Source organism: Gobio gobio (assembly GCF_949357685.1).
Source record: "Gobio gobio genome assembly, chromosome: 8".
In the NCBI taxonomy this organism is placed as follows: domain Eukaryota; kingdom Metazoa; phylum Chordata; class Actinopteri; order Cypriniformes; family Gobionidae; genus Gobio; species Gobio gobio.
The window spans coordinates 42,133,873-42,156,850 of record NC_137114.1 but is presented as its reverse complement, the minus strand read 5'-3'; the positions used below and the strand labels follow the sequence as shown (position 1 = coordinate 42,156,850).

General features: G+C 39.8%; 2 protein-coding genes across 3 annotated transcripts in view; one reads left to right on the top strand and one right to left on the bottom strand.

The window, feature by feature from the left end:
* Positions 1–16,577, top strand: part of esamb (endothelial cell adhesion molecule b) — a 73,124-nt gene extending 56,547 nt beyond the window's left edge. The window contains exons 2-8 of one of the 2 annotated variants that reach the window (XM_079822633.1): positions 840–985; positions 5,292–5,493; positions 5,580–5,735; positions 7,947–7,991; positions 12,633–12,755; positions 12,833–12,965; positions 14,959–16,577. In XM_079822633.1, coding sequence (XP_079678759.1) covers positions 840–985; positions 5,292–5,493; positions 5,580–5,735; positions 7,947–7,991; positions 12,633–12,755; positions 12,833–12,965; positions 14,959–15,433 — 1,280 coding nt within the window. In that variant the 3' untranslated portion in view covers positions 15,434–16,577. The remainder of the gene's footprint in view (positions 1–839; positions 986–5,291; positions 5,494–5,579; positions 5,736–7,946; positions 7,992–12,632; positions 12,756–12,832; positions 12,966–14,958) is intronic. The other variant, XM_079822634.1, reaches the window with a different exon arrangement.
* The window catches only part of lim2.3 (lens intrinsic membrane protein 2.3), a gene marked incomplete at both ends in the record, with an annotated part of 305,404 nt that overhangs the window by 215,978 nt on the left and 66,448 nt on the right, over positions 1–22,978 (bottom strand). The window lies entirely within an intron of this gene.

Here is a 22,978-nt window from a genome sequence, read left to right as displayed (position 1 = left end):
CAATAACAAAGCAGCTTGAGGGCAGCGTTCAGTCTAAAACAAGAAACCGGCGTCTTTACGTCACAGACTGATTCAGTTTAAAGCTGAAAGTAAAGGGACTATAGCAGCAGTGCAGCGCAGCGCAGCTCAGCAGAGCTCCACCACCACGTTTATCTGTAAGTGAGGGATCCACCGCCAAACTGGCTGACCGGGACAGTTGGGAATGCTGGGATCAGTTGATCCACCTCCAGTTGAGCAGCTCAGGAGACTTCCTGCCCTGTGAGTGATCCCTGCTTAAATTAGTCACCTCAGGGTATCATTTAGCATGTTTCCTTCAGGGGAACCATTGCATGTATGGGCAACAGCTGTTTTATTCAAGGAGATTGCAGTGTACCTTATTAACCGGTTAATTTAGTTTTATATTTGTATCTTTCTTGTGTGCTTGCTCTTTGCTCAAACTAGCTTGGCAATTCATTGTGGCCTCTTTTTGTTTAACAAGAGCACATTAAATACTTAAATTACCTCAAAGAGTTTTTGAGAATTGCTCTGCTAAATCAATCAAAATTGCTGAATTTGGATGCCTTTAAATGTTTTGCTTCTGTACCAATATGCCTTTTTTTTTCTACAGTATTAGCTGGAAGAGTTGCCTTGTATCACCTCAGTAATTTTTTTCAGTCCATGATTTTTGGGGGCTGTAAAGGTTCCATTTGTGTGTGTTTTTGGATGGATTAGGATTTTTGCCTGTGAAGGATTATGATTTTTTTTAAATGTTCAATTTAATGATGTCAAGCACTGTTGCCGAACCTGCCCTCTGATATCCAGGATAAGTCCCATCAATGGCTGTTTCACTGCTTCCACAGGTGATTCTCAGCAGGTCGAGGTGCCACGGAAAGACATGGAGGTAATCATGGGACAAGTGGCAGTTCTGGAGGCCTGGTACACCCCCACCAACTCTATCGATAAGAACACAGTCATCTGGACCTTCTGGGGCAACGACTCCAAACAAGTGAGTATGTTTGGAAATAGCATATATATATAGATGGCAAATTATTAAAATAAGTATGTTATATTTAGTTAATTTATTAATGATATTTAAGTATATATGTATATTTGACCCAAAATCTTGATGTTGATTTCCACGCACACACACACACACATACACACACACACACACACACACACACACACACACACACACACACACACACACACACACACACACACACACACTTGTTGGGTTTTCATGTTTTATGGGGACTTTCCATAGGCGCAATGGTTTTTATACCGTACATACTGTATATTCTATCCCCCTACACTGCCCCTAAACCTACCCATCACAGGAGACATTCTGCATTTTTACATTTTCAAAAAAACATCACTTAGTCTGATTTATAAGATGTTTTCCTCATGGGGACCTAAAAATGTCCCCACAAGGATGAGGATTTTGGATATTGCCATCTTTGTGGGGACATTTTGTCCCCATAACGTAGGGATTACCAGTCCACACACACACACACACACACACACACACGCACACACACACACACACACACACACACACACACACACACACACACACACAATGTATTCCATTACATTACACATTTAAGGTAATATAATATGATTACTTTTAGATTACTTGTCACTTTTTTATCACATTGATTTCAATGGGATAATCTTCTACCATATTCATATAAAAATACAAAGAGAAAGAAAATATATTCCATTCTTTGTTATCAACAACATGAAATGCATTAAAGATCGCATTATGTCAGGGTTTCCCAGACTGGGGTTTGTGAGTTTAATGAAAAGCTATTAGGTAATTAAATCATAAAATTGTACAATTAAAATAAATAATTTTAAAATAAAACCAATCAAAATAAAACACTTACTAAAAAATATGTTAAAAAACATTTCATTGGTTCACCTGCATTTCATATGACCATTAACCGACATCAGAGAACCGAACATATTGTATTATTTATTATAATTATTGACTTAATTTTATTATTGACCTAACTTAAAATCTCAGAGGGTACGTCAAGTAAATATATTAGGTCAAAGAGGTTCAGCTAAAAAAAAATGTTGGAGAATCCCAGCATTGCATATGAAATTACTTGATTTTGTACATTGTAATATGTTTGAAAGACAAAAGCCTTCCAAAGACAGTAACACATGGTTAAATGACTAATGATAATAATTAATATAATAATAATTAATGTGTTCGTCAGGAGCTGATTAGATATGCAATGTTGAGAAAACACTTGATAAAAGTGAAACTATTTCTGTAAATCTAATGATCAAATGCTGTGTGGGTCTCAGTTTTCAGTTATGACCACATGCCCAATGGCTTGTCTGTGTGTGCAGCTCCACAAATAATATATATATAAACCCAATATCTTAATGTTGAATTTAAAATAAGTAGATTTGATTTGTCATCTAACCATTTCCTGTCCTCCTTTTGCTGTCATTGTGAAAAAAAAGATGGGCGGATTACATGTGAGAACAATCTGTTGTCCTCCATTAGCAGACTAATAAATTACATGGACCTGACATATCAGGCCCACCTTGCCTCTGCATCCTCTATCACAGGCTCACTCAACAGATGGGTTTCACTTTAATGTCACAGGAAGACTATGGAACACTTGAAAGGTCAAAGCCTGCTTATGACAATACACATGATGAATTTGATGGATGGGCGAGAAGTGGATTAACTCGAGCTGTTATCACTGAAGGTTTTAGATTGCGATGTAAATGTCAGCTAATACACCCTCAAGGTGTGATAATGAGTAAGGCTATACTGTACATGCGAGTGTCACATGTGACGTCTGCATGAGTTCAAATGATATTTGTGGTACTTATCATAATCTGTCGTTTCACTCGTTTCCCTTTGCCTGCTAGCTTATCATAACGAAATGGAAAATCAGCCTAAAATTCGAACTTGACCATCTGCACTTGCACCCGAGGATTATTTTTAGCATGACAGTTGACCTCCATCTTTATCATCGGCCACTCGCTTAACAGTGCCAGAAGACAATCATTTTAATGTTCTTGACCTATGAATCTACTGATATGCAATGATATCTATAGGTCCAGCAACCTACTAGCCTACTAGCCTATTGGTTTATCTATACTGTGGATTTTAGTGGATCTTAGTGGTGCTTTTTTAATCTGTTGAAAGGCTGCCTATTTTTTACATTTAGTATGTGCTATATATACACTAAATTGCCAAAAGTTTTGGGACGCCTGCCTTTACATGCACATGAACTTTAATGACATCCCTCTGAATCCGTAGGGTTTAATATGAAGTTGGCCCATCATTTGCAGCTATAACCGCTTTAACTCTTCTGGGAAGGATTTCCACAAGGTTTAGGAGTGTGTTTATGGGAATTTTTGACCATTCTTCTAGAAGTGCATTTGTGAGGTCAGGCACTGATGCTGGACGAGAAGGCCTGGCTCACAGTCTCCGCTCTAATTCATCCCAAATGTGATCTATCAGGTTGAGGTCAGGACTCTGTGCAGGCCAGTCAAGTCCCTCCACACCAAACTCGCTCATCCATGTCTTTATGGACCTTGCTTTGTGCACTGGTGCGCAGTCATGTTGGAACAAGAAGGGGCCATCACAAACTGTTCCCGCAAATTTGGGAGCATGAAATTATCCAAAATGTCTTGGTATGCTCAAGCATTAAAAGTTCCTTTCACTGGAACTAAGGGGCCATGCCCAACCCCTGAAAAACAACCCCCCACCATAACCCCCCCCAACCAAACTTTACACTTGGCACAATGCAGTCAGGCAAGTACCGTTCTCCTGGCAATCGCCAAACCCAGACTCGTCCATCGGATTTTATGGGGCCTACCACTTCGTGGCTGAGTTGCTGTTGTTCCCAATTGCTTCCACTTTGTTATAATACCACTAACAGTTGACTGTGGAATATTTAGTAGTGAGGACATTTCATGAATGGACTTAATGCACAGGTGGCAACCTATCACGGTACCACGCTTGAATTCACTGAGCTCCTGAGAGCGACCCATTCTTTCACAAATGTTTGTAGAAGCGTCTGCATGCCTAGGTGCTTGATTTTATACACCTGTGGCCATGGAAGTGATTGGAACACCTGAATTCAATTATTTGGAGGGGTGTCCCAATACTTTTGGCAATATAGTGTATATGTTTATGTACACCATTCAAAGTTATGGTTGAGTAAAAAAAAAAATATTCAGCAAAAAATACACTAAAGACTTTTACATTGTTGCAAAAAAATGGTATTAAGATGCATTTTGGTCGATCGGATCACAAGTGGATGACGCTAAATACAGGTATTAACAGGGTCTAAAACATTTTGAGCTTGTCCATTTTTAACCACTTACAGAGGTAGTCGAAAACGCATTCAACCAGATTGCTTTAGTGTAGACGCTCATGTGGTTGAATGCGTTCGAACAGCCACAAAAGACTGCCTAGTCTCCGCCTACTGACCTAATGTGTAAACGTTACGGGAAGTGCGCTAGCCAGATGGGATTTAAGATTTGTTGGCTGAAGAACCAAGTTTGGTTTTGAAGACAAAAAACATACGACGAAAGCTGCTGCTCTCCGTGTGTGTTTCCGTTGTCTCTGTTCACGTTCATATGCAAATTGCATGAGCTTATTTTGCCCATTAGATCGAAAGATCTAAAAAAGCCCATACATTTTACCTGCCCATAGACCCTTCCCTCGAAGAAATCAGGACAAGTGTTTGAAAGTGTACAAAAGAGACGGATTAAAACATCAGGTGTAAATGGGAATGTCTCTCTCATCTACTTGTTACATGGTTCATGGTTTACACAAAAACAGCACAACTGTTTTCAGCATTGATCATAATAAGAAATGTTTCTTGAGCAGCAAATCACCACATTAGAATGATTTCTGAAGGATCATGTGACACTGAAGACACTTTTCAAACTGCGTCTTGAAACCCCATTCTATCGTGTTTTATGTTCACCTTACTGTATATGAATGCATCCTAAAAGCCAATTCATACCACTCACAGACAAACACCAACAAACATGTTTGTCTGTGTGGTGTGAATTGGCCTTAAGAAATATCTGATTGGTTCAGACAACCAATATGCGAACGTGTTGTATTGCAGATGCATGTTAAGGTGTAGAATTTCAGATGCATGTTAAGGTGTAGAATTGCAGATGCATGTTAAGGTGTAGAATTTCAGATGCATGTTAAGGTGTAGAATTGCAGATGCATGTTAAGGTGTAGAATTTCAGATGCATGTTAAGGTGTAGAATTGCAGATGCATGTTAAGGTGTCTGCATTTGCACTGCAGGTCATCTCCTACTCCACAGGACAGATTGGCCTAGGTAGTCCTGACTTTCGGAAGCGGGTGGGTTTTGCCATGTCTATGCCCTCCGCCAATCTGTCCATCTACATCAACAACACACAGGAGTCTGACTCCGGACGCTACGTCTGCAATGTCGTCATCCCAGGAGCTATAGGCCTTTTAGGGGAACTACACCTCAATGTTAAAGGTACATTGACAAAATGCAATGCTTATATTAACATATTTATGACCTTTAGCTGTCTATCTCATGATTTCTTTCTCTGTTTGTTCTAGTTCCTCCAACCACGCCCGTATGCTCTATGACAGGAAATCCTGTACTGACTGGCAATGTAACGCTGAGCTGTAAATCCAGCTATGGCAAACCTGTTCCTCAGTACAAATGGACCAAAGCAGCTCCGCTCTCTGAGGTCTTCTTCTCTCCCATGCAAAGTGAGTCTCCTGCATCTGTATGAATGCCATTTTTTGCTTCTCTCTTTCTCTTTTTTATCTGAGTACAAATTCAGGAACTTTTTTTTTTAGGATTCATTTAAAAGATTTTTGGATTTTATTTTTCATCCACTTATGATAATTTCACTGAAAGGTGTTAAATTTGCTGTATGGATTGATATATATATATATATATATATATATATATATATATATTTGAATGGTTGAAATGTGGTTAATTTAGAATAGATTTGAGGCTGGTAAGATTGTTTAATATTTTTGAAAGAAGTCTCTTATGCTCACAAAGGCTGCATTTTTTCTTTTTTTAAATGAACGTGTCCTTGCTGAATAAAAGTATTAATTTCTTTGTTTGAATGTTAATTTAGTTAAAGAGATACTCTGGCACTAAAACATTAAAATAAAGTCATTAAACTTGAGCAAACTTAAGATATTTAGACAAATATTAAGTGCTTAAATAGCATAATTGTGTGGCAAAAATACAATGGAACACTGGCTGTTAAATTGAAGAATTAACATTAATAATCTTGTTAAATGAAGATAATCCTGTCATCAACAATTATGTAATTTAGCAATTAACAAGCAATTATATCTTGTCGCAAAGCTAGAGAAGGTGTTGTAATAGAAACCTATTTGGGCTACAAATTATTTGCTATGCTGCATTAAAATTATTTATCAATAATCATGCATATATAAGTGCTTCTTTTTTCTTTCTTTTAAAAAAAAAAGTTTTTAACTGCTTTTCACATGTAGCACAAACAAACTAGATATAAAAGGAATTAGAATATGATTATAATGCTGTGCATTTATGACATCAGTTTGTAGACCAACCCAGAAGGCTAATTCGCCATGGGTTCCCCCAGGAATTTCCTGGTTTTACATGCTGTACAAATCAGTCAACCGTTTTCAACCACGGACATTTCAAGTCAAACAACAGTTTCAAAATTCATGTTATTTGACTGTAATGTATGTTGTAGAACAAGTCTCTTCAATTAATGTTAAACACACTGCTTATTTTGCTCCATACTGTTAATCAAAAAACGCTATTTAAAAAAAAAAAGGAACCCATGACACAAAAAGATGCATGAAGGTATACATGACCATCCAAAATGTTGGGGTCAGTATGATGCTTTTTTTCAGCATGGATGCATTCAAAAGCAAAAGTTACAGTAAAGACATTTATAATGTTACAAAACTTTCTATTGATCAAAGAATCCTGAAACAAAAAGATCACAGTTTCCACAAAAATATTATAGCCTAATAATAAGATATGTTACTTAAGTACCAAATATATTTATAGCATATTTGAATGATTTCTGAAGGGTCATGTGACACAGAAAATTCAGCTTTGCCTTCACAGGAAAAAAATACATTTCAAATATATTAAAATAGAAAAATTCACAATATTTCCTAATTTTACTGTATTTTTGATCAAATAAATGCAGTTTTGCTGAGCACAAGAGATTCTTTTTTAAAATCGGACTGACCCCAAATGGGTGAACACAGTAATATATGATAGGTTTTATTTTTGTTATTATTGTATTATCATCTTAAGGGGTTGTTTTTCTCCGTACTCAGTTTATTATCTTGATTAGATTGGCCAGGTGCTGTGTAGGGACTAGGGAGGAAGAGCACAGGCATCATTTATCATGGATTTAGCATGTCTCCTTCTCTTTGGCCTGAGGAGAGGTGGAAATAACTCTGTTACCCTCAGATTAGCCAAAGAGACACATTCCCATCAGCTTCTGAACACGGCAGGTTTGACCTTGACTGAGTGCCAGGAACGCCTTACAACATTTCTACAGAACTGGCACATTCTCTCAAGTCCAAAGCATGCATGACATATTACAGTTGCAGAACTAGAAACTTTGCATTTAGTATCCAATGTGTTTTTCCAAAATATATCATGATGATTTCTGTTGACATGTCAGTTCTGATCAGCACAAATCTTTAGTCGAAATACGCTGCGGTGCCAGCTGTTCATGAAAGCAGGCTTATACTTATCAACCATGCAGCAAATTTCCTCCTTGATCCCAGGCCCGTGAGTCTCCCATTTTTTTCCTCCTGACATGAGAGTCATGAGGGAGGCAAGGTGCTCGGTAATTCTCCCCTCAGGAAAGACAAACGTATTGTGTTCTCCTGGTCATCTGTCTTCCTCTCGTCCTCTCTCTGTTACTCTCATCTGCACATTCACAGAGTGGAGGTCCTGCCCCCAGCCTGTGCTTGTACTGGGATACCTGGGTAAGGGAACAGACCCTAGGATAGAGAGAACTCCTTTAGATACACTCTTTAGAGCCACATTAAATGTAAGATTCACTCTTGCTGTGTTTTTTTACTGGAATATAAAAATTATAAACTACTTGCACTACGATTTAAAATGTTTGGGGGTCAGAATTTGTGAAATTCGATTAATACTGTACTTTTATTTAGCAAGGATGCATTCAATTGATCAAAATGATACTCTAAAGACACTCTAAAGACATTTATATTGTGGCAAAAAATTATGTTAATCAAAAAAAGTGTCACGGTTCTGTGAAAATACTTCAACTTCAACATTGAAAATAAGTTTTAATGTTTTAAGTTGAATGTTTCTTGAGGAGCGAATCATCATATTTGAATGATTTCTGAAGGATCATGTGACACTGAAGACTGAAGTAATGACGCTGAAAAATTCAGTGTTGCATTACAAGAATACATTACAATTTTAAATATATTCAAATAGAAAATTGTCATTTTAAATTGTACAAATATTTCAGAATATTACTGTATTTTTGATCAAATAAATGCAGCCTTGGTGAGCATAAGAGACTTCAGTCAAAAACATAAAACATATCACTGAACCCAAACTTTTAAACTGAAGTGTAATTTATTATTATTTTTTTTTTTTTTACTTCCGAGGATTGTTTAAATTTCTGTAATGAATCATGGCTGACTGTGAACAAAATGCTCTCGATAACTGAAAACTAATTTCACACATGCGTGATTCTGGTCAAAGATGACCAGCACAACAAAATACTGAGTCCACCTTTAAAGATAATGCTGTAATGATATGATATATTATATGATATTTGTCATATCGTTGTGAAAATATTGTCTGATATAAATATATAACGTGACCTGGCACTGTTCAAATCTGGCTAGGGTTATTTCCCGATCCCGCCTGCCATGTTCTTCATTTCATTTCCTGTCTCCTCCAGTCATGACAGTAGCGGCTCATCATTCTGTGAAAGACATGCAATGCTCATACACTATTTTACTGTGAGTCCGACAGCACCTCTAACCTTCACAGAATGAAGTTTATCTGCATCTGCACTGCAAAGACTGCACAAAGGACAAAAAAAAAGCTTAGCTTGATATCTAAGCATTTTTAGCAATCAGCCATTTGTATCAATGTGTGTTAGTGAGATTAGAGTCATTCAATATCCCAAACATATCAGTCTAAAAGCATATCAAACATCATCCTACTCCTTTCATCTTTTTTGTTCCCTCCCATCCTGTGGTTCTGTACTATTTATGTGTATTTTGTTAGAGAGCTAAAATCAGTCCTGTGTCTTGTTGTTTGTTCAATGTAGAAACATCCCATCCTGAATCAGCGATCATCGCATGGTTTTTATGAACATACCATTGAAGAGTACATTTATGAAGCCAATCATTTTAAGTGACACTTCATTAGTATAAAAGTGCCTGTAAAATCTGTGAAGCCCAGACTCCGGTCCCTGGGCATCTGGCTTGGGCCACTGAGGAATTTGAGTTTGGCTGCTCATCACTGCAGGCCAATCAGTGTGGACAGAAGCTACAGCAGCAGATGGTCCGACTGCAGTCTCTGCCAACACTATAATAATGGCCAAAATGTGATGTTTGTTCTCTGTGTTTATGGTTTCAGCTTTCCATGCTTCTTGCCACTGCCATGCAGTGAAAATAGGAAAAGTATTTTGTCAACATAATTGTAGCCAGAAGTTTAACACATATGTCCTATTTTTGTGTCCGTCAACTACTTTTAGAGTCATGAAAAAGTGCTGTCTTAAATAGGGATTTTCAAAGGATTCTACTCATATGTCCTTCATGTATGTTTCTTCAAGTTTGGGAATTCTTATCTCCTGAAGCTTTTTATATACAGTGGGGGGAACAAGTATTTGATACACTGACGATTTTTGCAGGTTTTCCTACTTACCATGCATGTAGAGGTCTGTAATTTTTATCATAGGTACTCTTCAACTGTGAGTGACAGAATTTAAAATCCAGAAAATCACATTGTATGATTTTTAAATAATTAATTTGCATTTTATTGCATGACATAAGAATTTGATCACCTACCAACCAGTAAGAACTGCTCTCACAGACCTGTTTTTCTTTAAGAAGCCCTCCTGTTCTCTACTCCTCACCTGTATTAACTGCACCTGTTTGAACTCGTTACCTGTATAAAAGACACCTGTCCACACACTCAATCAAACAGACTCCAACCTCTCCACAATGGCCAAGACCAGAGAGCTGTGTAAGGACATCAGGGATAAAATTGTAGACCTGCACAAGGCTGGGATGGGCTACAGGACAATAGGCAAGCGGCTTGGTGAGAAGGCAACAACTGTTGGCGCAATTATTCGAAAATGGAAGAAGTTCAAGATGACGGTCAATCTCCCTCGGTCTGGGGCACCAATCAAGATCTCACCTTGTGGGGCATCAATGATCATGAGGAAGGTGAGGGATCAGCCCAGAACTACACGACAGGACCTGGTCAATGACCTGAAGAGAGCTGGGACCACAGTCTCAAAGAAAACCATTAGTAACACACTACGCCGTCATGGATTAAAATCCTGCAGCGCACGTAAGGTCCCCCTTCGCAAAACAGCGCATGTCCAGGCCCATCTGAAGTTTACCAATGACCATCTGGATGATCTAGAGGAGGAATGGGAGAAGGTCATGTGGTCTGATGAGACAAAAATAGAGCTTTTTGGCCTTCTTCCCTCAGTAAGAGCATTGAAGATGGGTTGTGGCTGGGTCTTCCAGCATGACAACGACCCGAAACGCACAGCCAGGGCAACTAAGGAGTGGCTCCATAAGAAGCATCTCAAGATCCTGGAGTGGCCTAGCCAATAGAAAATCTTTGGAGGGAGCTGAAAGTCTGTATTACCCAGCGACAGCCCCGAAACCTGTGGGATCTGGAGATGGTCTGTATAGAGGAGTGGGCCAAAATCCCTGCTGCAGTGTGTGCAAACCTGGTCAAGAACTACAGGAAACGTGTAATCTCTGTAATTGCAAACAAAGGTTTCTGTACCAAATATTAAGTTCTGCTTTTCTGATGTATCAAATACTTATGTCATGCAATAAAATGCAAATTAACTACTGACAAATCATACAATGTGATTCTCTGGATTTTTGTTTTAGATTGCGTCTCTCACAGTTGAGGAGTACCTATGATAAAAATTACAGACCTCTACATGCTTTGTAAGTGGGCAAACCTGCAAAATCGGCAGTGTATCAAATACTTGTTCTCCCCACTGTATATGTATATATATATATATATATATATATATATATATATATATATATATATATATATATATATATATATATATATTGGTGCTGTCAATCGATTAAATTTTTTTTTTCTGCAACTAATCACAACTAATTGCGATGAAAACACTAATCACCATAATTGTGACCTAAAAAATGGTGACTCATTCTTTCAGTGATTCTGCTTATTATCATAAGGCGTCATTACTAATGGTCAATCATTACTCAATTAATCACTTAATTATCTCATTAACTTTAACACTGCTTCAGAGTTCCTTTTACCACTCTTGAGTGTGGAGTCAAATAAACTTAACACTGGAGTTTTCTCAACATTTCAACATCATTTTTTTTTTAACAACAAGTAAAGTCTTTTCAACATTGATAATAAGAAATGTATCTTGAGCAGCAAATCAGCATATTAGAATTATTTCTGAAGGATCATGTGACACTCAAGACTGGAGTAATGATGCTGAAAATTCAGCTTTGACATCATATTTCTCAATATTAATTAGTTTTTACTTAGCCTGGATGCCAGCCGAACTTAGCCCCGCCCACATCTTTTGAGGTCTGGAAGCTCGGTCTGGACTTGATCCGTTGTGGAGCAACTATGCTCGAACCAGAGCTGTTTGGACCAATCAAATTGTCAGGTCGGGCTTTATACGATGATGGACAGATGCTCAACAGTAACGTAATCATGCAAGTCACCAAAGAGTGCTTTGGTAGAATTTGTTTACAACAAAGATGGCTGCCACTGGAGAATTGAGATGTAGATTCCGCCATCGCGTCTGTTATAGACAGCACAGTAATTTTAAAAGAGGAACAGAGAACCGCGCTTGCAGTTGAGTTCTGTTGACAACTATGCATTGCTCAACATACGTCATTTACTCTGATTGGTTGTAGGTGTATCCAAATGAGTGCAGAGGCATTTTCTTTCCTGGTTCGGTTCAAACACGCCTCATAATCACAGCCCAATGGAGCAGCATCAGACTCATAATCTGACTACAATCTGAGTATGACGACGTCAGGCTAGTTTTAACCATATTTTGATCATATTAATGCAGTCTTGGTGCGAGTGTAAAAGTATACTTTCAACAGAAAAAAAATCTTACTAACCCCAAAATTCTGAACAGTACTGTTTAACAATGTTATTGATTTTTTTTAATTTTTAATAGAATTACATTTCTAAAAGTCCTCAGGACCAAAAGTGCTAATAATTGAACAAACACCCATAGATGTAGAATAAGCAGTCATGCACTGCAGTACATTGCACATAGAGGTCAGCCGAAACATGGACATGGAGTGGTGAACTCAATTGGAAACACTTATTTGATGTTCAGTGGTGACCGTATGAATGTTGCGTTCTGTTTTCAGATGAGAGACAGGGCACCCTTCGACTTAGCAACCTCACCAAAAGCATGTCGGGCAAGTATATTTGCCGTGCCAGCAACACAGCTGGAACTGACAGCTGCCACATCAATCTAGAGGTCTCCACCCGTGAGTATCAGTCACATTTTATACTGTCGATTTCCACACTCACTATATTTCTAACTGAATTGTTCCTCGTGTGGCAGCAGCGAACAATGCCTGGGTCATCGCGGGGGCCACGGTGGGCTCTGTGGTGGGTCTGATGGCTCTGGTCTTATTCCTGATCTTTATCCTGAGGAGAAATCATGACACTGAGGATGAAGTGGCCAATGATATCAAGTGAGAGCCAGTCTTATGTTTCATTAAAAACTTTTACTTCATTTCTGTACATAAGTAAAATTTTCTGATAAAATTTATCAGTGTTTTTATTTAGGAAAAAACTAGCGTAATATCAAACTTTTTTACTTGACAACAATTCATAAAACATATTCCTCATAATTTCGAAATGAAGACACTGATTTTTGACCAATGCCATGAAAAGTAAGCTACAAAACAGAATTTTAGTATTGATTATGGTAAATGAATATCATATTTTAAGTTCATTACTGTCAGTTATTTGTGAATTAAATGTGGAATTTTTTTGCACGCTTATGGGAATTGACCCAGATAGCACAAATACGCTGCAGAGACGTCTGTTTGATGTGCGTATTTTCATCTGAGAGACGTATTTTTTAGGGCGTTTGCTCATCTGGAATACGTTGCATAGACGTCCTTGTCAGACTTTCAAATGACATCAATTGGACGTATTAAAGACGTTAACGATTAGAATCTTACGTCTGTGAGACATCTGATTTATGTAGCATAGATGTCGTTTTTAATTAGACATTTTAGACGCTCCCTGCACTTGAATTAATAAAGCTGTATTTGCTCAAAATTTGGCTTGATCGTTAGGGCAGTTTAGGCTATCTCTGATTTCACGGCCTTATGTCAGCTTTATCACATGATTCCCATCCTCTGTGGCGGCCGTGAAATGGGCTGATGGCACAATAAGGCTGTGTGCATTGGGCTGATAAAAAGTGCTCACAATTTGGATTTCATTGAAACAGTTTGTCTAGTATGAGGATGAATCCAGCTTTATTCGTTTGTCTTTTTTTGAAGTGTGAGTCTCAACTTTATATCTAAAGTCCTTTAAGTCTATGTCTCTGCCTGCAATAAGCACTGATAGAATTAAATGAAGAACCTGTGAGGATGCATTAAATCTGATAAAGTGGTTTAATAAAGGGGGTTTTGATCTTGTGAAATACGGCACTGTTTCTCGGCTGCCACAGAGTTAAAAAAATTTAGACATAAGGCCTGTTATATGATGCACTGGCCTTACGAAAGCCACATTTTGAGCACTTTTTACTGTTTCAGTCTTTTTTTATGGACCCTTGAAATTGGCAAATAGGACAATGCACACTGTCAAATTGCACCATCAGCCCATTTCACGGTACGGTTTGTTGGCCGTCACAGAGTTAAATTCATTTAAGTGGACATAAGGCCTGTAATATGATGCACTGGCCTTACGAAAGCCACATTTTAGCACTTTTTACTGTATCAGTCTTTTTTTATGGACCCCTGAAATTGGCAAATAGGATGATGCACACTGTCGTATTGCACCTTCAGCCCATTTCACGGCGCGGTTTCTCTGCCGTCACAGAGTTAAATTTGTTAAAGTGGACATAAGGCCTGTAATATGTCGCACTGGCCTTACAAAAGCCAAATTTTGAGCACTTTTTACTGTATCAGTCTTTTTTTATGGACCCTTGAATTTGGCAAATAGGACGATGCACCACTGTCCTATTGCACCTTCAGCACATTTCACGGCACGGTTTTTCTCTGTTAAATTCATTAAAGTGTACATAAGGCCTTGAAATATGATGCACTGGCCTAACAAAAGCCACATATTGGCAAATAGGACGATGCACACTACCGTATTGCGCCATCAGCCCGTTTTTGGTTTCTTGGCCATCACAGAGAATGCTTTAAAGTGGACATAAGGCCGTGATATTAGATGTATATCTTTATTAATTCATGCGCATCCATACTCTCGTTTTCTTCAAAGTATAATGGTAATGACACACAAAGCAAATGTTATAAACAGTATAGATAAAACGGAAATTGTAAGGCGTGAACGTGCAGTACTTTTGTAAATTTCAAAAAGAAAATGAGTACTTTTACTGGAGTAATATTTTATATTAGGGTATCTGTACTTGATTTGTGTACTTCTTCCACCACTGTCATAATGCTAGATTAGATGTGTGTATTACAGTATTTGTTTCCATTGCTTTAGGGAAGATGCACAGGCCCCGAAACGCGTCTCCTGGGCTAAAAGTGGCACAGGATCGGACATCATATCCAAGAACGGCACATTGTCCTCCATAGCCACCAGTCCTCCTACACAGGACCCTCACCATCCACTCCAAAACAACCATTACCCATTCCCCCCAGGTGCCTTGGACACTGCCTCCATCCTCACCACCTCCGGTAGCACAACCACTTACCGCCTCCGCCCAGGGGATCCCAACCCACTACACGGCCTGCCCGGATACAACGTCAGTAGCACACCCAATCACACACTTCGCCACCATCGCCACCACAATCCCGCAGGCCTCAACCCCAACAGCTGCTCCACACACAGGACTGAGGGGCCGCAGCCACAGGCCCGGTGCTCGCTCAACATGCCTATAAACACTGCAACTCTGTCCCGCATGGGGGCGGTGCCAGTGATGGTGCCCACCCAGAACCACGCAGGGTCACTGGTGTAACAACCATAAAGTCAAATAATGTGCTAAAGACTTACAAAACTTAGCCAAACGTATGAGGGAGAGTTTTGACAAAGGTGGCTATAAATATAACAACATATGAGTAGTTTTTATACAGAGTAAAGTACAGTAAAATATAGTTATCTGTCAAAAATACCTTTTAGTTTGTTTTATAAAATATTCTCTGTGTTTTTTTACTGAGCGTAATTTGTGTTTTGATGTGCTCTCGTCATCTTTTCAAACCGTTACACTGACCGAGAACAGTGTTTTTCATTTATTTTGTCAACTTTGCAGTATTATAATACCAGATGTTATGAAAGGATGCACATGTCACTGATGATGGTCCACTGTTTATAACAGTTGTGTTTATGGATTCAGATTTATCCAGTTATTTAGTCATTCATTTAAATTCATGGTATTAGTTCAATAGTTCACAAATATTTCACACCGGCTGTTATTGTGCCTCTTGTGCCTCCGTTTCTCTCAGGAGTTTTCTCTTTTTCTGTCAAGCAGTTGACAGATTTCTAAAGATGAGCAGTGCTTTTATTTTCACATTTAAACATTTCTGGCCGTTCAGAGGAAAATAAAATGAATGCCCATGAAAAAGGCTGTCTTAAAATGTCTTATGATTTAGATTATAAAACAAATACATGCCAGAAACTGCCGTGCTTGTTTGCTGGAGCAGGAAAGACTCTTAGCTTGTAAATGGTTTGATCATGTAAGTTACATGGAAGTGTACATTTATTCATTCATGTGTACATGATAATATATGAAAAACTAGCCTTGTGGTTTAATGACTTGAATATTGGAAGCAATGTTTTATCATTTTTGATAGTTTGATATTTGTGTTAATGCGGATTGTTATTCTCTGTGCAGTGAATAATCGACTCTGTAATTAGGTATTTTTCACTCATTTTTTTTTTCATTTTAAAATAAGCATAATATAGAATTGAAAACATTATGCTGTAAATGTCCACATGATGGAAGCAGAGAGGCATAAAAAAGGCTTGGAGGGGGAAATGCCTCAGTGAGGTTCAAGTATTCAAGTGGTGGTGTTTGTTTGAATTAAACCAATACAAAATTGCATTGTAAAACATTGTTCAAAATTTTATATTACAGTTGATTAAAAAAAAAAACGTGGCATTTGATTTAACCTGTGAAACAAATCAGTGATGAATTGAGAAATCAACTTTTCGTTCAGCCTTTGATATATAAAAGTTAATCGTGATATAAGGAGCTAAAAACCTGAAAAACCTCCTTGTTAGTCAAAGAAAATCTTTTATTGACACCAAGCCCAGCAAACGAGAGATCTCAGAATATGCCACACCCTTTACGTCATCGTGTGGTGAAGCCCGCCCACCGCTACCGAGCAATAAAAATGCCGAAGATAGCAAGATATTGCGCTGTGCTTGGTTATGGAAGAACACAGTCACTGCATAAACTTCCTTCGGATTCTAATATTAGGAATGTGTGGTTGAACTTTATTTTTTAATGAAGTTCAAGCTCACGTGCGTAAGACATTTGGTGCACGTTTGTTCGATTCATTTCACCACGGATTCGTTTGTAAACAAGATACAGGTCGAGACTGGATTTGCAGACATATTGAGATTAAAACACAATGCTGTGCCTTCTATATTGGATCCGTAACGGTGCAACACACTTGTGAGTAAAACATGTTTTTATATAGTATTGCAGTTACAGATCATTTGATATCTACTGATTATGTTGCGGAAGTTTTGAACATGCCGATTTGTCTGCAGTGAAGTTTTGCTGATGCACGTGCTTGGCTTGTGTGTGTGTGTGTTAGTGATGCGCGGTTTGCGGATATATCCACTGATCGGGCGGGCCAAGTAAAATAACTTTCATATTAATTGTGTTTCGTCAAAACGAAGAATGCAAAAGAAAGCTGTGTGACACGGTGCTCTTTGGATATAAGGGATAGTGCAAACTCAAAAAATAGAAGAATCTCCAAGGCACTCGGGTAATGTAGAAAGAATTAAAAAGCCTTTTGTGTTTGATAGACATTTTGCGAGCCCTGTGAGTGGATTCCGAGACCCGAAACTCATTATTATGCAAAACTGTTATCCAATCATAGCAGTGGGCGTTTACTTCCAAGTCTTCAGTGCGGCACGCCCATAAAAACCAAGCGTTCCAGGAGAGAGTCTCAAAACCAGGTCAAATAGCCTATTACTTATTCATTATGATGTTTTTGAATGTAAAAACCACGCGAACGTCATAAATTGACCTCAGACAACAGTATAAAATTTTTTTAAAAGCCAATTCATGACACCTTTAAATATTAGAATAAAAAACTTTATTTTGGCTGCAGAATTTTCTTTTTTTACTTGAGAGAGCTCAGGTTGAGACGAGCCCCAGTTTTCTATATTAGATTAGATTAGATTAGATTCAACTTTATTGTCATTACACAAGTACAAGTACAAGGCAACGAAATGCAGTTTAGGTCTAACCAGAAGTGCAATAGCAGCAAGTGCAGGATATACAATGGATGCGTAAGTGCAGGACATGGATATGTACTGAATATGTATAAATATGTATAAATAGAGAGACGTTATTACTATAAACAGAACTGAATTTACAGGTGAATATGTACAGTGAATAAATATACAGATGGCTATTACTATAAACAGAATTTACAGGTGAATATGTACTATGAATACAATATACAGATGGCTATTACTATAAACAGAATTTTACAGATAGAGGTATACAATAATATGTTAGGCTAATATGAGGAATAGCAGTGGATTAGGGTAGTGCAATAAATTATGGACAGAGCTATCCGGAAAAAAAAAAAAGTGTAAAGTGCAGTGGAAAGTGGTTGCATATTACAGTTAGAAGTACAGTGCAAAATGCAAATGTAAACATTGGTACTATAAATACAGTCGGCAGTGCAAATGAGCATAATCCAGTTAAGATATGGCAGTGTAAGATGCATATGTAAACAGTTGTTACTGTGATAAACAGTCGGTAGTGCAAATAACAAAGTGAAGGAAGATGTGAGGTAGGAGAGTTATCAGTTTATGAGGGAAGTGGATCAACGGGGGTTTGAGTTCAATAAAGAGACAGCTCTGGGGAAAAAACTGTTCTTTAGTCTGCTGGTCCTGGTCCGGTGGATCCTGAAACGCCTGCCGGAGGGCAGGAGAGAAAACAGTCTGTGGGCTGGGTGAGAGGAGTCCTTGAGGATGCTGCGAGCTCGATGCAGGCAGCGTTTCCTCTGGATGTGCTCGATGGCAGGCAGTGGAGTCCCTGTGATGCGCTGGGCAGTTTTCACCACCCGCTGCAGTGCCTTGCGCTCCGCAACAGAGCAGCTCCCATACCATACTGCCACACAGTTGGTCAGGATGCTTTCTATTGCGCAGCGGTAGAAGTTCACCAGGATAGCCGAGGAGAGCTGATTCTTCCTCAGTGTCCTCAGGAAGAAGAGGCGCTGGTGAGCCTTCTTGACCAGGCTGGAGGCGTTGGTCCACGACATGTCCGCCGAGATGTGGGTCCCCAGGAACTTGAAACTGGAGACACGCTCAACAGCCATTCCATTGATGTGGATGGGGTCGTGTGTGCCTCTTGACTCCTTCCTGAAGTCCACGATGAGCTCCTTCGTTTTGGTGGTGTTGAGGAGCAGGTTATTATCAGCGCACCATGTGGCCAGGTGCTGGATCTCCTCCCTGTAGGCGGTCTCATCGTTGTTGCTGATGAGACCAATCACCGTAGTGTCGTCCGCAAACTTGACGATGGAATTAGATCCATACACAGGCTTGCAGTCGGCGGTGAAGAGGGAGTAGAGAAACGGACTTAGCACACAGCCCTGTGGTACACCAGTGTTGAGTGTGATGGATGTGGAGCAGGTGAATCCTGAACGAACATTCTGGGGTCTGTCAGTTAGGAAGTCCAAAATCCAGTTACACATTGAAGTGTTGATGCCCAGGTCTCCAAGTTTGGCTATTAACTTGGATGGGATGACAGTGTTGAATGCTGAGCTGAAGTCAACAAACAGCATGCGTGCATACGTGTTCTTATGGTCCAGATGGGTGAGCACAGAGTGCAGTGCCATGGAAACGGCATCCTCTGTGCTCCTATTGCTGCGGTAGGCAAACTGGTGTGAGTCCAATGTGGATGGTAGAGAGTCTTTTAGGTGTTCCAGGACCAGCCGCTCAAAGCACTTCATAACGATGGGTGTGAGTGCTACAGGGCGGTAGTCATTAGGGCACCTCAGGTTAGAGTGTTTTGGCACTGGCACAATGGAAGTGCGTTTAAAGCATGTCGGTACAGCTGCTTGGGCAAGAGACAGGTTGAAAATGTCTGTAAAAACCCCAGCGAGCTGCTCCGCACATGCCCTGAGCACACGTCCAGGGATGTTGTCTGGTCCAGCAGCCTTGTGTGCGCTGATCCGGCTCAGTGCCTTGCAGACATCTGTGGAGGAGAGTGTGATTGGTGGGTGGTCAGCTGAGGGTTTGAGCTTGGTGGCAGTTTCTCTGTTGTCTCTTTCAAAACGAGCATAAAAGTAATTTAGCTCGTTCAGGAAGTTGACATCAGTGGCTGCGGGGGTGGAGTGGGTGGGTTTGTAGTCACTGATGGCCTGGATGCCCTGCCACATGCGTCGAGGGTCAGAGTTGGAAAAGTGACCCTCTATCTTTAGCTTGTAGCAGTGCTTGGCCTTTTTGATCCCCCTCTTCAGGTTAGCTCTGGATGTACTGTAGGCTTGTGCATCACCTGATCTGAAGGCAGTATTGCGTGACTTCAGCAGGAGTCGAACTTCCCTGTTCATCCAAGGCTTCTGATTGGGGTATGTGGTGATCTGTTTCTGGGTTGTAACACTGTCGATGGTGGTATTGATATGATCCAATACAGAGGAAGTGAATGAGTCAATGTCCGTGTGAGCGCCACTGGTGGCTTGAGAAGCAAACATACTCCAGTCTGTGTTTAGAAACCTTTCCTGGAGTGTGGAGTCTGCCCCCGCAGGCCACACCTTGATGGTCTTTACTGATGGCTTCACACGGTTGATGAGGGGTGAATATTTGGGTGATAGAAACAAAGAGAGGTGGTCTGACTGTCCCAGGTGGGGGAGGGGTGTCGCAACGTAAGCGCCAGCCATGTTTGTGTAAACATGGTCTAAGGTTTTGTTTCCTCTGGTGTGGCAGGAAACATGCTGGTGAAACTTGGGTAGCACTGACTTTAGGTTTGAATGATTAAAGTCACCTGCAACAATAAACGCAGCTTCCGGGTGATCAGTCTGTTGTTTACTGATGGCTGCGTGAAGTTATTTCATAGCAAGCTTGGCATCAGCATCCGGAGGAATATAGGCCGCAGTGATAATAGTGGAGGTGAACTCCCGCGGTAGATAAAACGGTCTACATTTAACCATGAGAAACTCCAGGTTAGCTGAACAATGACTCCCAACAATAGCAGAGTTTGTGCACCAAGCTTTGTTAATATAAATGCACAATCCACCCCCTCTGCTCTTCCCGGAGCCATCTAGTGTTCTATCCGCCCGGAGTGTGTGGCGTCCCGCTAGCTCAATAGCGGTGTCCGGTATTCCGCTGTTTAACCAGGTTTCAGTGAAGATTAGGACGTTACTGTTCAAAAGTTTCTTACTGTGTGTAATGCTGAGTCGAATCTCCTCCATTTTGTTCACTAGCGATCGTACATTGGCAAGGAAAATGCTGGGTAAAGAGAGCCGGTAAGGAGTTAGCCTTAGCTTAGCTCTTAGACCTCCACGCTTACCCCGCCTTTGTTTACGATCACAGCGCCGCCTTCTAGCACTTCCGCCCGGCCGGGCAGAGCGCATCGCCTCGGGCGTCCTAGCGATCTCAGGAAGGAGTTGAAGATTGTCCATAAAACTGTCGGAAATTCGCAAACCAATATCCAAAAGCTCACAACGGGTGTACGATGTAAAAGCACAACTGTTCTGTACGAACAGACCCGAGATGAACAATACCGCAAAATTGCAGAATCTGGAGAGACGCTGAGCCTCGCGATCTACTCGCGCCGCCATCTTGGTCAAAATCAAGTGGCCTATAATGGCCATAACAAAAATTTATTTTTATTGTTAACACCATTAAAACCAACATTTCTTTAAGAGTATAAAATGTATACCTTTGTTCAGAATAATATTGGTTGTCTGAGCTAGTGAATAGGTGACTTTCATGGGGGGGTTTTCTACCCATTCTTAAGAAAAAAAGGGTCTTTAGTGAAGAACAATAAGAAATGTATTCACCACACCTGCCTCCCGTTTCTGCAAGCACAGTCTGAATATTGTTGTGCTTTCTGTTAGTCAGAGCCAACCAGTTATGAGCTGTTCCTTATCTCAGTGCAAGGGCAACACAATATTAAAAGCATAATGGCATTTGCTCTCACTGCCCTCACAACATGGATTTTGTTCCAGTACTTTGGTGAGTAATTCCATCAACCTTTTCAGTCATTATTGAATTGAATCCTTGAAAGTTTTTTTTTATTTTCTTATGCTTAAGGCTGAATTTATTTAATCAAAAATACAGTAATATTGTGAAATTACAATTTAAAATAACCATTAAAGGGGTCATAGAATGGTACATGCACTTTTACAAGTTGATTATACGGAAATGTGTGTTGGCAGTGCCTGTACACAACCATCCTATAATGATAAAAATACATCCAGTGTTTTTTTTTAATCTCCTTATATATTTTCCCCTGTCTCAAATCGAGCCGTCTGATCGTGTGACGTTACACGGTGTACGCCCCTCCTAAGATTGTTGATTGACAGCAGCGTTTCAACACAGACCCGCCCTGAGCGAGCTGTCATCAGTCCGCCATTGTTGATACGCTGCAGCAGAATGGCGTCTAAGCGATTGTGGTGTTGTGTTGTTGGGTGTAATAACGAACACAGCAGTCATTTTGATGTTCCTAAATCCGAACCGCTGAAGACCCAGTGGCTGCTGAGTTTTGTTTTAGAAGGGAATATTCCCCCCGATCAACGTCAATGTTTGCGCGAATCATTTCTCAGCAGACTGCTTTATAAACGAGCGTCAGTATAAAGCAGGTTTTGCTAATAAGCTGCTCTTGAAAAAAGGATCGTGTTCCTGCTGCACCTCAGGAAGATGTGAGTGTAACGTTTTATTAACCTTTATATTAATCTTTGCAAATCGCTTGCACGCTTCACGATGAATGAGGCTAAAGTTTACAGGGTAAGTTACATTACGGCATGCTTTCTGTGAATGACGTTCTCAATATAATTCATAATCCCACGTTTATAATGAACAACGCGTTATGTTTATTACAAACTGTGTACTCGGGTGATAAAGTTAAAGTGGTAACACTACACTAAGCTTACTTTTGTACATGGTTTATAACGGTGTCTGTTACTGATTAAGAAGTAATGTAAAAAAAAAAATCTTATAACATAACATCAATCTGTCAATGAACTAACACATCAGTAAACACATAGCAACTACGCTACTCTTCCAGTACAAAGATAGATCAATAGCCTAGGAAAACGTACTCGGTTACTTAACGTAACCTCGGTTCCCTGAGATAAGGGAAGGAGTACTGCGTCTT